This window comes from Thunnus thynnus, chromosome 1 (assembly GCF_963924715.1).
Source record: "Thunnus thynnus chromosome 1, fThuThy2.1, whole genome shotgun sequence".
NCBI classification, from domain to species: Eukaryota; Metazoa; Chordata; class Actinopteri; order Scombriformes; family Scombridae; genus Thunnus; species Thunnus thynnus.
Genome location: NC_089517.1, coordinates 4,298,010 through 4,316,087, shown reverse-complemented (window position 1 = coordinate 4,316,087; position 18,078 = coordinate 4,298,010). Strand labels below are relative to the sequence as shown.

Genomic DNA, 18,078 nt, shown 5'->3' with positions numbered 1-18,078 from the left:
CTGTTCGTATCAGTGAGGAGAAGGGAATCAGATCTCTGTTGGTTCCTTTTTTAAAAAGAAAGAGACGCTGCAGTAATGAGATTATTATTATAAGACTCATATTATAAGTTGACAAAGATGGACAAGCGGTGGCGCTTACTGCTGCTTTATTGAAGCATCTTTTCTATCTGATAGTCGCTGAAGTCGCATCTTTACATAACCATGAAATTGCAAAACACAAACAGTACAAAAATACACAAGCCTAATGGACGGCTGAATAATAAAAAGCACTAAAGTTATATTTTCCCTGTATAATAAGAAAACAGCTGCCCAGATTTTAAGGACAAGTCTGCTGATATTCTGTGTTTTCCTTATTGTCAACAACTCTCATGAAAAGAGACAAACACACATCATCCTGCTGCCGGAAATACTCACTAGAGCATTAAATGCGGATTCATCCACCGCTGAAAATAGTCCCCAACTAACGCACTGTTTCCTTCAGTTTGAGTGACGTTTGCGAAAAACTACAAAGACTAGCTGCTTTTATGAAATTACATACTTTTTTTTTTTTTTTTTTTTTTTTAAAGAAACTATATTTATATGAGAGCTGTTTTTAAAGGTTTACATCTTCAGTAGGAACCACCGAACCTGAGGATGAGGAGTAGAAAAGTCAGTATTTAGAGATGGTTTAACACGTTGTTGGTCTTTTCATGGGATTTGTTGACAGCATAAAAAAAGCTGAAAAAAACTACAGTCTTGTCCTTTAATATTGTAAAAAATCAATTAAATTGGCCAAAGATGGAACTGAAATGAGGAAAAACACTTCAGATTAATGCAAATATGTGAACAAACGTATCATTGATCCTCTCACTGACGGTCGACTAGATCCAATTATGACGTCATCAATCAGTTCTCAATCAATCTGTTCAGACATTCCTAACTGAAGGTGTTTTTTTTAAATACAAATTCATGAACCTTTTTATTAAGTTAAGCCAAAAGAACAGCTGTATAAAGCAACACTGTTCTAGAAATAATAATAATAATAAAAAAAGCTCTATAAGCGAGGAAGCTGTGGCGGGAAAAGTAAAGACAGTATTGGTCCAACACTGATTTTTATTTAAAAAGTTCAGCCAATTCAGATCTAGAAATGTAGATACGGACAAGGTGACAAATTAAAGGAGAAACCTGAATAAATGTTTGGAGAAATGCTTTTTTCCAAATATGAAAATGGTGACAGTGAAAGCGCCACCACCATCAAAAAACACAAATTAAGGAATATTTATGTAAAAATGGTGTTTTTTATCTACGACGTGGAGCATCGTTCTTGCTGGAAAAACACCTTATTAAGACATTTTATGTTTTTCCTTTAAGTTGTCACCCATCTGTATGTTGTGTCTTTTAATTTTTTATGGTTAATATGTTAAATCATACAGTAAAAAAAAAAGTATTTAATCCTTTAAATGACTGGCAGTGCTACAGAGTTCCAGTAGAAACACCATCAGTGTATAAAACATTTGCAGTCAGTTGGAGCTGCGCTGTCACATCATTAAAACCTCATTTCATTTACTGTCTTGCTGCTGTTGCGGAGAGACGATGAGATACAAACAGAATTAGTTAAAAAGATTTTAGTTATGTTTTTGTCCAATTTTTTTTACCGTATAGTTTTTCTGACCAGAAACAGATATACAGGAGACAAACTGGCCTTTAACATTTATTCTGTTGGTATTCTGCAGAGGCGGGTTCTTGGGATCGTTTTTTTTAGTAAACACACATAATCATTTGCCGTTCTGGTTCATCTCCAGATACTCGTTGTGTAATTTTTCTTGGGTCTCGTAGAGTTTTCGCAGCTTCTTGGCTTGACCTTTGCTGATCTCCTTCCCTTCGGCGTCATGAGTGGGGAAACCCTGTTAACAGTCGACGAGGACGAAGAACAAGATGATTTAACATGAGAATATTACAGACATCTTGTAAAAAACATTCATTAAATATAAATGCATAATAATGAAGAGTACTCTGAGTGTTCTCTTAATTGATAGCATAAATAAAAGCTTTTAGTGACACATCAAACTTTGCGAGAATGACATTGATGAAGGAAACTTTCTCCCTTTAAAATGAACTTTCACAGCCGCTGGTGCAGCAAACTGGCTCTGTGTTAATTACTGTGTTAATTACTACTGTAGAAACTGTCAGTGTTATGTCTGTAAATACATAAATGTAAGGTTTCCTATGGTTTTACATTACAATGATCTACATGCAGCTTTATCAATGTACAGACTGATGGTTTCAGGACTTCAATTAACACGTAAAATAAGAAAATTTGTTACCGTTTCATCAAATTTGGAATATTTGTCAGTTTCTGCGCGAAACATCTCACATGGAGGGATCTTCATTTTTGCAAGTTTAGCCATCTGAAACAGAAAAAAAACAAGTAAATTAACATGTTAATAGTCAGAGAAACAAAAAAACTTCTCTTCATGGAAACATCTGGAATGGATTTAATGTAAAATAAACTTTGATTAAAATGTTTGTGAGGTTTTCTGACATCTGACTGACCTCTTGTTCTTGTTTCTTCTTGGCGGCTTCTTCCTTCTTCCTTTTCTTCTCATCTTCCATCTGTGGAAGAAGAAAAAATGATAGTGAACAAAGAACCTTTATGTTAGAAATTTCAGATCCATTTACAACAACAAACTGGGATTTCAGAGTTTTTCTGTCTGTGTTAAAACGTATCTGAAGTTTATTTCTTCTGGTCTGAACGACAGCAGAAAGGTTTAATCTGTTGTGCTTTTGTCCAGAGAACATAAACAGTCACACAGAACAACAGATGGCTTCTTTATTTAGCAGAGTTACTAGTTTCTACAACTTAAACTGTGCTGTGAGTTCACCTTCATGCAGGTAAGATAAACTAAATAATGCTCGTCACCATCAGTCCAGACTTTATTTCATTCTGTCCTGATGAAAACAACCGGCGACTAGATGTCAGCTTCTCTGTCCTGAAACCCTCCAACATCTGTGTTGTGCTCCAGAGTTTTAATGAACTGCTATAAAAAGGAAACCATAATGTTCTTTTACCATCTTCTTCTCCTCTTTCTCCTTCAGTAATGTCTCCTTGTCCACCAGTTTGACCACCGTCGGCAGGCCTGTAAGGACCATAAAGCAGTTCTTCAGTTTTATTGTGTTGTTGTTACTCCGTCAATCCTTTACTTTAATGTTTAAATCACATCTTGGATGAAAGAGCTGCTTGTACATGACAATAACAAGCGCTTGCTGTTATAAACCATTTATTAACTGTTTATATGCTGCTTATAAATGCTTCATAATGGGGTTAGATGACAGAATATTGTAGTTTTAAAGCTCCTTTACCTTCATGATCTTCCAGTCGGACGCCCAGCTCCGGTAACGTATCATCACGGACGACGTCACAGAGCTGCAGCAGCTCCAACACTGGATCAGATTTGAAAAAAAGGACTTTAATTCACCTTGAAGACGAACTTAGAACCTGATTCAATGCTGGAGTTAAACTTCCAGGAAAGATGGAAGGAGATCAGAGTAACCGCCGTCCTCACCTTTCTGCTCTCTGGCGATTCTTCGGACTCCCTCTCTGAAGTCCGACAGCACCGTGAGGTACGGCATCACCGTGCTCTCCAGCTGGAAACACAGCAGCAGCAATATGTTAATACTTTTAATTAAATAGCAGCAGCTTGAACATGTAAATGTGTTTTTTTTTGGACATGATGTTCAGTTGGAGGAAATCCTGAAAAGCTGGAGGACAAACAGCTCACTACACTGAACTAAACTGCAGCTTTTAAACTAAAAATAAATTGATAAATAGTATATTAGTGATGTGACATATGTTTGAGACTAGGGCTGCAAGTTTTGATTATTCTTATTATCAATTAATCTGCCAATTAATCAATTAAAAAAATATATATATCAGAAAATGGTGAAAAAATGTCCTTCACAGCATCCTGGAGTCCAGAGTCATTCACTCACGTGTCTCATTTTGTCCAACCAACAGTCCAAAACCACAAAATATTACATTTATACTAATGTAAGACCAACAAAAGCAACAAATTCTCACATCTGAGAGCCTTAAACTAGCAGATGTTTTGCATTTTTGCTTGAAAAGTTACTTAATTGATAGCTTGATTGTCAAAATATTTAAAAATTGTAATTCATCAACTAGTCAATTATTGGACTGATAGCTGCAGCTCTATTTGAGACAAAGTATAGTGAGTTTAAGACTGATTCCTCAGTAAAATAATAATAATAATAATAATAAGCAGCACATTTCTCATGATAGACAAATGTTAACAGATACGTCTCCACCAACAAGAAAGAAAACGCTTCTTTACTTACATCGATGTTCTGACTTTGTCCTCCCACTGGGAAACCAACAGGCTCTGATCCTTCGATGGCGCCAAATATCTAGACGATAAAAGTAAAATATTCAGTGGATTTGACAGGAAACATTTAATCCTCCACTGTCAGATGAAACTGTGTTTGTTATTTAGACACTTGATGATGTAGTTTATTAATGTGAGATTCAAACTAACAAGCATCTGAACTGGATCAACATTAAAAATGTTTCTTACAACTACAAACTAAAACTACGACGTTATGTTCAACACTGTCTGTGTATTAAATGAATACAGTTTGAACAATGTTCAGCTAAGATTACTCACAATGTTTAAAGTGTCAGAAAACAAAACACAATCAAAAGTTTTAAAACCCTGATTACAACTCTTATATTAAATAAAAAACAGTGAAAACCTGTGAAAAACAAGTTTGTATATTAAGTTGAGACTTAATGCAATTTAAAGACCAAAAGTTACAATGTGTTAATCCTTCTCTCAATATTTCCTACTGAAGATGTAAACTGTAGTTTAAGGTAACACTTTATTTTACATTTTTCATTTTATATTAATTTCATGAGTAATTTGCAGGTATTTAATGGTGAATTTTTAGGACATTTTACAATAAAGATGGTGCAATTTGGTACAAAGTATAAGAAAAAAAAAGTTACATTGGTTTAGTTGGTAATTCATCATATTTGGGTTTATATGTAGCTAAAATTCTTAATAAATTAGACTACTGACAATTCATTAAGTGCATTAAGTGAAGAACATACTTAGTTTTCCATGTGTAGTTTGGTGTGTCAAACAATATATTAGCATATTATGATATCAACAACGTACAAACCCAAAAATAAAGGGTGGGGACTCACCAACTACAGCAACTTAACACTTTTTCTTATAATTTGTACCAAATTGCACGACCCTGTCTGTAAAATATCCTGAAAATTAACTGTTAAATATCTGAAAATTACTCAAGAAAAGAGTCTGGTCACTGTAGTTTTACTCAAACAGAACAAAAAATGCAGTTAAATTAAATTTGCTGTTAATGATCAACTGAAACAAATCATATTTAGAGGGAGATGTGCGACAGGATGATGAAATCAGCAGCAGCAGCAGGAACAACATGCTCACCTTCAACATGTTGGTGAGATACACGGCGATACTCTCCATCAGCATGCGGTTGGGTCTCAGCTTGGCGCTCTTCCTGCTGGCGATGTAGGTGTTGCTCTGGCCGACCAGCACTCTCATCTCCTCCATGGCGGTGCGAGTATCCATGTTGTCACACAGAGCCTCGTGGACGGCAGACTTCCTGTCGTAGAAACTAGATAACACACACACACGCGTAACCTTTAAGCTTTAAAGTCACGTTTGTTTTAACTGCTTCAAATGCAGTGTTACTGCGCTACACTGAGCATGTGTGGAAATGATTGTTTTTATTTATTATTATTATTATTGTTTCCACTTACCCGTTGTTCAGCTCCACCTCTGCTGCCTCCCACTTCTCAAACTGACCGGTGATGTCAGTGGGAGCGCGCAGGATGTCTTTCACATTCAGGAAGAACTCCTGTTACATGAAAAACACACACACATCAATACAAAACACCGTATTAATATAAACGTCTTAATTAAGGAGGCTCGTTTGTCCCGTTTTCACCTACATTCATGAACTTCTCGTACTGGACGGCTGACTCCATCGTGTTGGAAGAGTAGTCCAGGGTGTCTTTCCAGGAATGCATCAGGAAAGCCAGACGGAGCTGACGAGCTGCAGGAGGACGAACAGAACAGCTAAAAACATCTCAGATAGAATCTAAACAGATCAAATTTACCTCTACATCCAACAGTGAGCTGTGTTTTAACTGCTACAAGACAGAAGAAGAAGAAGAATCACCTCAACAACTTAAAAGTCCAATTAAAATCATCAGTTTCATAGTTTATTAAACTGATTTTAGTTTCTTTGTGCAAGAGATGATGATGAAACATTTATTACAGCGGTCTTAGTTTAACTGACCCTCGGTTTAGATGGTTCATAGAATCATAATCGATCAGGTGTTTATAACATTAATGACGTGAAGCAGATCCAGTGTGTTACCTGTGTTCTTTGCCAAGGCGTCCTTAATGGTGATGAAGTTCTTCAGAGACTTTGACATCTTGCATCCTGCGATCGTCAGGTGTCCGGTGTGCAGGAAGTAACGGACCCAGAAATCATTTTCAAAGAAAGCCTGTAAACCAGAGGTGTCTTTTAAATCATTCCAGTTAATCTGATTAAACTACAGGTTGAATGTTTTGTGTCTGAGTGTTTTTACGACTTGCTGCATCCATGTTTCACACGTTTAAAGTAAATCTTTTCAGTAACTGACGGACAGTTTTTGCTCTCGTACCTCAGACTGAGCCAACTCGTTGTCATGATGGGGGAACCGCAGATCAAAGCCGCCGCCGTGGATGTCCATGGACTCTCCCAAGATGGAGCCAGCCATGGCTGAACATTCAATATGCCAGCCGGGCCTTCCCTGTTACAACATCAAAGAGTCCTTCAGTTTTCTGCTTTCAGGGGAAAAACCTCCGTCCTGTCAACCTTTGTGGAGGTTATGATCTTTACAAGTTATACTGGATATTATATAAACTACAATAAGAGACTCATCGAGACATTCAGAGCTCTCACCTTCCCCCACGGAGACTCCCAGGAAGGCTCTCCGGGTTTGGAGGCTTTCCACAAGGCAAAGTCATTCTGGGACTTTTTCTCACTTAATCTGTCAGCAGAGATGCTCAGATCCCCTACAGAGCCGGACGAGAAGAGGGACAGGTAAATAAAAATAAAAATAATAAGATGATCATCAAGGCCGACATGACACCAACTATTTTGATAATTGATTAAAATACTGTAATTCTCTGATTCCAGCTTCTTAAATATAAACTGAATATTGTTGGGTTGTGAACTGCTGGTTGGAAACGTTTTCTAATAGTTATAAAAAGTTAAGAAACATAGTACTTAAGTTACAAAGACAGAAACTAGAACTATTGTTTTTTATTGTTTTCTTTTGCTGATGTCGGCATAATTGTACACACTTTTGTTAATGTTCATGTTTAATGTGTTAAAGTTTAAAATTCAATTAAAAAAAAAAAATTACAAAGAGAAATCTGTCTTCAGCATTCAAGTTAAAGCTGGATTTAACTCCAGTTCTATGAGTACATGTGTGAACTGGTCCCAGTGGCTACTGGTGCAGCTATAAAATGGTGGATAAATGGTTTGTTTTGTCAGAATTTAATCCATTCAGTCAGATAACATTTGGAAAGTGTAGAAGAGCCGCACGATTAAATTATTTTATCCCTCAAGTTAGCGGAGGGCTAAACAGGAAGTTAGCCGGCTCGGACAACAGATGTATCATAAGAGCTGGATACCAGACTAAACATGGCGCCGGTTCAGTCCTATAGGAATTACTCGGCTGTCGTATACGCCAAAAAAAGTTTGTAGCTTCCGGGTTTGCTTCCTTGTTGTGCGGCCCGCTGAATATGCGCAGTAGTGTTTCCCCCACTGGCCCCGCCCACAAGTTCCCACTCGGCCCGTAGACTTTAAATAGTGATGACGGATTTTAAAATTGTTTTCTCGGCTCGAGGAAAGTTTTACAAATATAAAACCTCCATGGATCAAAAGTTCATAATATAAAGAGTCATAATTGACATTGTTTGCAGTTCGAGGCGTCCTGTCAACAGTTTTACAGACGTCTCTTTTACAACGGCGGTCTACGGGGAAAATGTTTTTTGGGCTGCAGTACCATGAGTGACCTCTGGGAAAACTTGGCTGCAAGGCTGAGCGGCGGCGCCATATCCAGCTCTTATAATACATCCATGGCTCGGCCAGCGGAAGTCTTTGGGGTGTGCGCATGCTTTATTGGCGCCCTTCAGCTTTGGCAAACCAACCATTGACGAAAAACGCATCGTTACCGGTGCGCCAGCGTGGGAACGATGCCACAGACACTAGAAACTACAGGTTTAAATCCTACATAAAGGGTTTGAAAACGTCTGTGGCGACTCCTGGTGGTGGGATCACAGAAGACAACATGTATCATCGTACCTTCTCCTTCCTGTAAAGCTTTCTGATCTCCGACTGCCTCTGGCACCAGTTTGGCGTACGAGTGCTGCGGACTGGCGTCAAACTTTGAGGTGTTAAAGTAAACAGAACCGTTTGATTCATACCTGAAAAACATCAGCAAACCATGAACACTGTTAACTGACAATCCATGTGTAATAAAATATAAATACAATATTAATCACTGGCTGCTTTTTCTTACCCATAACCATTCGAGACAATCTTCTCCACAAAGTCCACAATCTCAGGCACGTATTCGCTGACTCGAGTGAGGACGTCAGGAGGAAGAACCTGGAGGCCATAAAGATCAATATACATCAACAGAGATGTAAAGAGAATTCAAATCTACTTTAACACTGATCATCTTTACTTTTTGCTACATTATCATGGTTTAAATCTGTAAATTAGAGAGTCAGAGTCAGTTTATTATTAGTATATTATTCCTGTTCTTTCAGAATAAATGCTGTCGTAGTAGAATGATCATATGATGTGATGTTCATACTGTACAAGTGTGATGTTTAGGTGTCCGTATACTTTTGGCCATAAAGTGTACGAGGCAGGAGAGCAAGAGATGAAGACTTCTGATGAAACACAGACTTATGAAAACTGACATTTCCGTGTCTGAACAGGAGCTTTGTAAATAGTAGGGATGTACAGAGAGCCCAGTATTTGTATTTGTATTTGTTGAGGCAGCAAAGTTATTTGTATTTGTATTCAAATAAAAAAAAAGTGGAAAGAGGCTTAAAAATCCTGTTTTTGTTTTTATTACGCTTATAATTTAAGAAAATTAAAGATGAAAATTAAAGTGATGTCCAAATTAGAAAATTAAGAAATATGCGTCATGTAGCAGGTGGATGTGACTCCCCTCACTGAGACCTGCTGATAGACGGAACAGAGCAGAGGAGACACACTGACATAGTGACTATAACTGACTTTTTTCTTCCCAAAAACAAATAATTTTTAAAATATTTGTCCGATTAACGTATTTGTATTCGAGCACACCCCTTGTAGCTAGTTTGTGTTTGTTCGACCTACGTTCAGAGCGTCCATGTCTTTGTGATATTCTCCCTCCCAGTATTTCGGGAGAATAGAGAAGATGGAGTTCTCTGTGACTTGACTTCCAAACTGTTTGTCCAACCAATCAGCCAACAAGTCCTTCGAATTCTCCAACAGCACCTTAGAAGAGAGAAAGATAATTAAAATTAAATTAATTAAAATTAAACTTATGTATCAGCATTCATTGTATTGTTTATTTATTCATGTCATTACATTTATTTAATTGTTTACCGATTAAAATCTATTTAATCTATGTAGGAAATATAAATCAGTGCATTGAAACAAATAATGAAATAAGAAAAGATAAAATAAAAAGAGATAAATCATTTTTCATATTGTGGATTTCACTGTTCATGCAGAAAACTTAGTTCTTCTGTTTATTACAAATAAACTGTAAATATTAAATGCTTCATTTTTTAAGTAAAAAGCAGGTTTTCCTGCAAAGAGCTTCCTGCTGCATGAATTCATTATTAATTTAATATTTTGTTACATTGATCAACACCGTTACGTAGCAAAAGTATATAATTTTACTATATTTTAATTGGTCAGTTAGTTATTAGTTATTTATTGTCCCGCCCACCAGGACTTTATTTTTTTTTTTAAACTTTATTTTATTGTCATCGTGGCATTTCATACATTTTACTTATGTTATATAACTCATGTTATGATGACAATACATTTTTTTAATGATATACATAAATCATGTGTGTGGGTGTGTCACCCAGTGATACAATAAATTAAAATAATAAATAAATAAATCATGACAATTATACAGAACTGACTTTAATTATACAATGTTGTATTAATTCTGAATTCATAGAAAAACGTACACTGCAGTGATTAAACATGTCAAACAACATAATGTCTTACAAACAAACCTAAATATTAATACTTATAAATAATTACCATGTATGAAAATTCCCTAGAAACTCATCTTAAATGTACAAACGATACAATACCAACAATATACGTTTAAAATTGGAAAAAATGAGAATTAAGAAGGATGACAAGTATTTTCCTTCTTTCCAAAGAGCGGGAAGATTTACAGTGAACACCACGTCTGCTCGGTCTTACCTGAGCCAGAGGTTGAATCACTTCATCCGCTGCTTTGCTGGCTATCGCTGCCTGCAGGGGCTGCAGGGCGGCGGTGACGGCGGCGTCCAGCCTTTCCAGCATCTGCTTCTTGTCTGGATCTGTAGTCGAAGCCAAACTGACCTGAAAGGGCTGCAAACAGCAGAAAAACAACATATAGAAAACCTTCAGACAACCTGCTGTTTCTAAACAGAGCTGCACAGTTTTAGGCTGATCTGATGTTCACAGGCAGCATCTGACCAATCACAGCAGGTTAACTGGTCTCTGCTTCCTAAACAGCTGATCTGAGATACTGTATTGAAAAGTCAGCAGAGCAACGTTGTGGCTGCTGGAACGAGTTTTTACTTCACCTGCTGGTGTAATAATGTAACTGGACACTGCTGCTGCCTTATTATTATCATTAATAAACCCACTTTTGTTTTTCAAGACTAAATGGTTTTATGTGATTTTTTCACATTCAAAACAACATTTATTTACATGTTTAATATGTAAATAAGTGTGATATGGAAGAGAATGCAGTTTACAGTGTTGTAATTGAGGTAAATCTCTCTCTCCTCTGCTCACAGCTCCAGTAGTTTATCATCACTGCGTGTTTGTACTCACTCCTCTGGCACTCAGGACATCCTGCAGTATTTGAGCAGCTTGTGGCTTCTTCTCCTCGTACTGGTCCAGCAGGTAGTTCTGCCGAGCTCGTTTAATGATCTGAACAGAAGAAAAACCAACATGAAGCACAAACAGACAAATACGAATAATCTGCAACAGTCAACATGTTGCTGTTTACTAAAAAAAAAACTAATTACTGAGTCATTTTCATAATTACTACTTAATATAAGTGGAGTTTTCTGCCATCTGATTCAGGGATTAGTTTCTAAGCAACCAGTGTTATTTGGATTATGACTGTAGTCTATATATGTCTGAGCCAATTAACCAATTAAAACATCATATCCTGCATGTTTCATTCTATCACAGATGCCTGAATACTTTCAACAAGACAAACGGGTCCAGAAAATGATTGAAACTGTTTTCTGTAACGGTGATATTAAGGATGTGATGCATGTATTTCAGTTCTGATATCAAAAGATGGCAGCTTTATATTCTACTGCACTCAGCATGTGTCCAAAAACATGTGTCCTCTTGTATTAAATAAATAATTTTTGACGTGAAGACTCTTGTGGTTTTTTATTTAATCGTATTATTTTATTTTATCTTAAGGAGACAAATGCTAAAAAGGCAAAAAGGAGATAAATCATTTCCAGAGAAAATGTTTTATATTGAGGCCAAATGTAGAAAATAATGTAATTAGTCAAATTTATAAGCTTTAGTTATAGATAATACTCACTTTGTCGTCTATGTCTGTGATGTTCATGCAGTACAGGACGTCATACTTGAAGTAATCTCTCAGTATCCTTCGCAGAATATCAAAAGAGATGTATGATCTGGAAAAAAAGAGGCAAATCATAAAATAATGTTGTAATTAAAAAGGTAGAAACATCAGAATAATACAATATGAAGCTTTTTATCATCATGATCTGTTTACCTGGCGTGTCCCATGTGTGAAGCATCGTATACTGTTGGTCCACAGCAGTACCACGTTACTTTATTCCCTTTCTGGGGAACAAACAGCTCCTGAAACATGAAGACAGATGATATTATAAGATAATGAGCTGATTAGAGAGTAAATCAAGCGTGTGATGCAGGTCTGGATTCATTGTTCTTTCAGTGTAAGTTGATGCTTCTCATTGATTCTTGTCAGCAAAGCTGCTTCATCTCCGTCTCATTTGGCGACTAAACATCGAGGATCTTTTATAAAGAAGATGACTGCAGAAGAAAGCCGACTCAAGATTTAATCTTTCATTTGAGGGTATTTCAACAATTTCTCATGAATAAAAACAAGGTTTCTGCAGCGTTCAACAAATAAAATCTATTTTAAGAGCTTTTTAATACCACATATAACACAAGTTAATACTTTTTTTCATGGTCATACCAGTCAAATATGATGGAAAACCAGCAGGGATCATAAAACCTACAATTATTTGTTAACTACATTCATTTATTGTTTGTCTGTACTTCCCAGCTGTGTATAACAATAATTCCTAGTGACATAATTAATTCATTAACTTGACCTGGACGCAGATAAGTGGCAGAACCCTGAAGGATGGATTATGTAGTTACAAAATAATCAATTCATTTAGTGACAATGTTTCTGCAGGTCTGATGGTTCTGACTGAAACTGCTTCCTGCAGCCTGATTCACCGTCTCACTTGTACTTTATAGATGTAAAAAGTCTCCCGACAGCCGCAAACCCACAAATAAAGTTTATAACCAGCAGGAAGGAGGAAATAATGAAGACCTTTGTACATGAAATAAATAAGTCAATAATTCTCAACACTTTAAGACCTGCAGATACCCTGAAAAAGACTCGCGGTTGTCTAAGATAAATATATTTTATTATATAAGTCATATAAATCTTCAAAAGAACAGATGCAGAACACAACTTTTCATACTCTGACGTTGAACGTGTTTCCTGTCGCTATCTCTGTGTTTTATCTTATAAGGAAGTGATAAACTTTATTTGTTCTTCATGCAGGGAATCATCATTGATAGTTTTACACAGTAAATCAAAGTCTATTAAAGGAAGAATATCTGATTAACAAGTGAGACAGTTTAATTATTAAACAGTCTAGATATGAAACAACCTTATTAAAACGGGACAAATAAACATCCAGAGGATTTATTAACTTTTCAAGACAAGTTCGGATGACTAAACGGACACAAACACCGACGTGGAGCCGACGTCTTCCCGCCTACCTTGGATCTGGTCAGACTGTTGTAGAGTCGCAGTCGGGGAACGTCTGTTCCTGCTGGTGGAGACCACGGAGGCTGAACCCGCTTTCCTTTCACTGAAGTCAAATTATAACACAAACATTTAGAAAAAGAGAACATTAAACTTCAATTGACATTAAATATTATATTTTAGTCCTGTGATTAAAACGTTCTTCTATCTGCTTCATAAAACACAAGAATTTAAAGCTGCTACGTGTCAGATTATTCGACACATAGAGGCTGTAAATTCAGTACATGTTTAATATATTAGTTTGACTTCAGCAAGTGAAGAAGCAGAAAAGTGCTGCTGACTGACTGTAATGTAATTAAAGCATTAAAACAAAGCTGATATGTGTGTGAATTAATGTCCCGTTGCATCAGTAACACATCATCACTGTGATCTAGTGATGCAACTATTGTTTATTTTCATTATCAATGAATCTTTTGGTTTATAAAATGTCAGATCATAGTGAAAAATCCCCTTTTGTAATTTCCCAGAACTGGTTTCATCAAACTAACAGTTTAAACCCTGAAGACAGCAAAGCTGCAACTAACCATTAATCTGACTAATATTTTCACAAGTCATCGTTTTGACTATAAAATATCAGGAAATAGTTATAATTTCCCACAGTCCAAGCTGACGTCTTTATATGTTTTGTTTCATCAGATCAACAAACTAAAAGACAAAGAAAAGCATCAAATCCTCGTGTTTGAGAAGCAGAAAATCTGCTGCAGTTTTACTTAGAAACTAAAATGATGATTAAAATAGTTCTTCTGTTGATCAGCTATGTGCTGCTCTGTTGAGTTCTGTAATAACAATCAATATGTGCAACGACGGGGAAAAGTATCTGAACAGAGAATTCACCTGGTTGTTTATTAACAGCCTGTTTAAATGTTTAAATTTCATTTTAATTTGGTTGTTTTTTATTTTCAGTTTGACTTAGTTGCATCTAGTTTGATCTGTTTCTAGTTTGAATATTTTTCATTCATGTTTATATAAAGTTTAATGATTCAACAGTTACAACCTGTTCAGATTAAACAGAAGAAAAGAGACAAACAGTAACTAATGTAGGAAAATATTAAAATACTTCATGTATTATATACTTTAGTTATTCATTTGTTTTAACCTGCATCTGAACCAGTCTGAATGTAAAACTTTAGAGGAAATCCTGACATGATCATGCAGAAAAAAGAAGAAAAAAGAAGAAAAGAAGAAGAAAAAGAAGAAGAAGAAGGAGACTGTAGTGATGAATGTTTTCAAAGTTGTGAATTAAAATGTCGTAAACATGTCGCTGAATAGGAGAAAAATGAAATAATTTTAAATTTTCCCGATTAAATTACTACGATGTTACAGTTAGTTTAATGTTTATCATTATTCATATTTGCAGTAAAACCTACTTTCAGTCTGAAATGTGAGTAAATGAAGCTGCTGAACATGTTAACAGGAAACTGTTCATTTATCCTTCAGTCAGACACAAGTGACGAGAAGAAACTAAACATGTTCAGTTCAGAAACACACACAGAGAGCATGCACAAGCATCAGGGCTGAGTATCGTTTCATACCAGTACCAACACCAGTACCAACACCAGTACCAGTAACAATACCAGTACCAGTAACAATACCAGTACCCTTAAACTGATACAGATACCAACAGAACCTTTTTTTTTTCTACTTCTTTCAATAACTCCATCAAATACACCGCGCTCGACTTCACCGCTTCACAGCTGCTGCGCTCGTCGGCCAATCACACGTCGCGTTAAATCAAAGAACGCTTGAGGTGATTGGCTGCGAGCAAAACCATACAGATAGTCATTTTTTCCAAATCTGTGTACAAAAAGGACTTAATGCAGGTATCGTTTGACTGGAGAAGTTTCAATACTACTTGGTACTGGATTATTTCCATCTATACCTTAAAAAGGTTTGGAGCAGCGATACTCAGCCCAACAAACACCAACAAGAACAGCAAATAATACTGAAATGTTTTTACACACATGCAGTGAAACCTTGTGAGAAATTACATCTAATTTCCAGCAAAACGTCTTTGTGTTCTTTATGTTCTTTATATTCTGTGAAGCCGTTCTGATCTCACGTCTTCTTTGGGCGGGTGTCTCTTTAAAGCAACATGTGCGGTTTATAGCAGCTGCTGTCATATTGTTTGAACAGTGATAACGTAACTCTCCTCAGCAAACAGCTGAAGTCACCGCAGAGCTCTGCTGTGACTGAAATCTAACACTGAATTCATTCAAATACCTGCAGAAGAGTTCATGCATGTGAGTGTTTGCAGAGAGAGGGGGGGGGGGCAGGTTATAAGAAACGTTCCCGCCTTATAAAGACCTCAGACTGCCTCGACTTCCGGGCTGGTAGATTTTTGGGAGCACGGACACGTCTAGCCTGTTCATGCCTTCGACTGTCTACTCACTGCTGCTGTCTGGGATGAGGTCCTGCTGCTGAAGGGCTGCTATGTGTCTGTACCAGCGCAGAGCGTGGACATGTTGCGGATCTGGGGGCCTGCGGAGGAGCTTAAAGGCTTTCTGGTCGGCCTGGGAGGGGCTGAACCCAGCCAGGTAGCTGCGTGAGGTTAGGTAGTCATTCAGGGCCGCTGCCAGCGCGGCTTCCTCACTTATCTGTAGCAAGAAGCCATACTCAAAGGCTGCAGAAACAATGAAACGCAAATAATTACCGACACTAACACTAACAACAGTTTATCCTGGACAGGTGGGAGAGATCAGTGACGACTGAGTCCAGCACACTTCCAACTCTAATTATTTGACAAAACATTAAGTTTAAACTAAGCAGTCGATGCCACACAAACTCCTGGTGCCCCAACTGAACAGACATTTATCTTTAATGCAACAGAATACAGAAACTTGCTGCTCAGTGTCTCATTTTGATCTTCGAGAGGAACAGATGGTTGGTGTGCCACAGACTCATGTAACACTGCGGGCAGGAGGGAGTGAAAGGAGAAGTGGTTTCATCGATATACTACAGTACAGATGATGCAACAAGTGTCTGTGAACAACAATAAAAGCAAACATCACATCATTTTAGTGACGAGCGTAAGCTGACGAGGCAGAGTTAACACCGTCTCCACGGCGATGGATGTACGTGGATGTAAATGTCAGCCTGCAGATGCTCGTTGTGAGGTTAAGAGACGATATGATGGATGAAGAAATGACTCTAAATGTGACGTGAAAATACAAACACGGGTAAATAAAAACAACATGATGATTAATAAGTAAATTAACAAATCAATCAGTTCAAGCCCCAAAATAAAAATTGTCTATCCATGTATAGACAGAAGAGATGCCAACACACACACACACACACACACACACACACACACACACACACACACCAAGGACTAAGAATGAAACTGAAATCATTTAACAATTTCCAACCACACCCATCCGATGTCAAAAAGAAACTTAAATTTTTTTCTCCTTTCATGTTTGTATGACCGACTTAAGACTAACAGTGAAAGTGACACAAACACACAAAAAAAGCAGCAAGTAGAGATTTGCTCCAAAATATATTCATGAATGTGTCTCTTGAGTGTATATTATGTAGTATACATGAATAAAATAGAAACAATATTCAACTAAAAACAGATCAAAATTAGATGCAACTAAGCCAAACTGAAAATTAAAATGAAATGTCTATTTTAAAAACATCTCACAAACAAATTACAGTCTCAATAAATGTTCTGAAATTTCTCTGGAAACATCGGCTGTCAATCATGATGCAACATCACATCAGCCCAGATGTGAAGACAAACGTTATAACCTGTTCAAGCTGCAGGAGTTCAGCTCCAGTCATGTAAACAGAATAAAGTTTGATGAAATATCGGATCATTTGAACATTTATTGAAATGAAACAATGAGAGAAGTTTAGAGAGAAAACTGGTTTCATCTTTAATAATGTGTCGTATTTTAAAGAAGCTTTGTTATATTATCCATTGTGTCAAATCTTCATCTGAAAAGTAACTAAAGCTGTTAAATAAATGTAGCGGAGTAGAAAGTACAATATTTTCCTCTGAAATGTAGTGGAGTGGAAGTGTAAAGTAGCATTAAATGGAAATTTAGTTAAGTACAAATACCTCAAAATTATACTTAAACACAGTACTTGAGTAAATGTAACGGTTACTTTCCTCCATTGCTAAATAAAATGCTGTTTGCTTACATATATATGAAGATACTGAAGATATATTAAAAAGTCTCATTTCAGTTCAGTCCAGAAGTTAATTGTGTGTCTTTACCGACACATTACGCTTCATTAAATATATATAATGTATCTATATATTAAATAGCCGGGTTTTAAAGGGGGTTTGACGTCTCACTGACTGCAGCTCAGCGGCTCGTCTGCAGGCTTTGGACCACAGATTCAGATATTAACGAGCTAACAAGGCTAATGTTAGCTTACAGGCTGTGACAGTTCATCAAAACACATTAAACAGTGCAGTTACCGCCATGAAACGAGCCTAAGATTTAAAGTGGAAAAAATAAACATTATTCAATGTACCTTGCTCTCCTGAGGTCGACATTGCCACTGGTGCTGCTGGATGGTTGGCTGCTGATGCAACAATAACGTGTCCGGAAGGAGAAACCGTGACATATATGCCAACAGTAGGAACCGGAACCAATGTGTTTGAGCCTGAGCGCAAAGGGGGACTTAAATAACTGTCGGGCTCA

At 36.9% G+C, this 18,078-nt stretch overlaps 1 protein-coding gene across 2 annotated transcripts; it reads right to left on the bottom strand.

The window, feature by feature from the left end:
- Positions 1-928: 928 nt before the first annotated feature.
- cars1 (cysteinyl-tRNA synthetase 1) lies at positions 929-18,077 on the bottom strand. Of its 2 annotated transcripts, XM_067599868.1 has the most exons (23): positions 17,909-18,077; positions 15,810-16,040; positions 13,375-13,466; positions 12,104-12,192; positions 11,906-12,002; positions 11,170-11,268; positions 10,549-10,698; positions 9,454-9,594; positions 8,621-8,709; positions 8,404-8,525; positions 6,994-7,106; positions 6,713-6,841; positions 6,424-6,553; positions 5,993-6,096; positions 5,801-5,898; positions 5,466-5,655; positions 4,336-4,404; positions 3,543-3,624; positions 3,340-3,420; positions 3,049-3,116; positions 2,533-2,592; positions 2,304-2,387; positions 929-1,883 (listed from the first exon to the last, which is right to left on the bottom strand). In XM_067599868.1, the coding sequence occupies exons 1-23, from the start codon at positions 17,928-17,930 to the stop codon at positions 1,755-1,757; spliced, it is 2,469 nt and encodes an 822-aa protein (XP_067455969.1). In that variant the 5' UTR covers positions 17,931-18,077; the 3' UTR covers positions 929-1,754. The 2 variants fall into 2 exon arrangements, with proteins under 2 accessions (XP_067455969.1, XP_067456051.1); XM_067599950.1 differs by lacking the exon at positions 15,810-16,040 and having other exon boundaries at positions 17,909-18,064.
- Position 18,078: the final 1 nt, after the last annotated feature.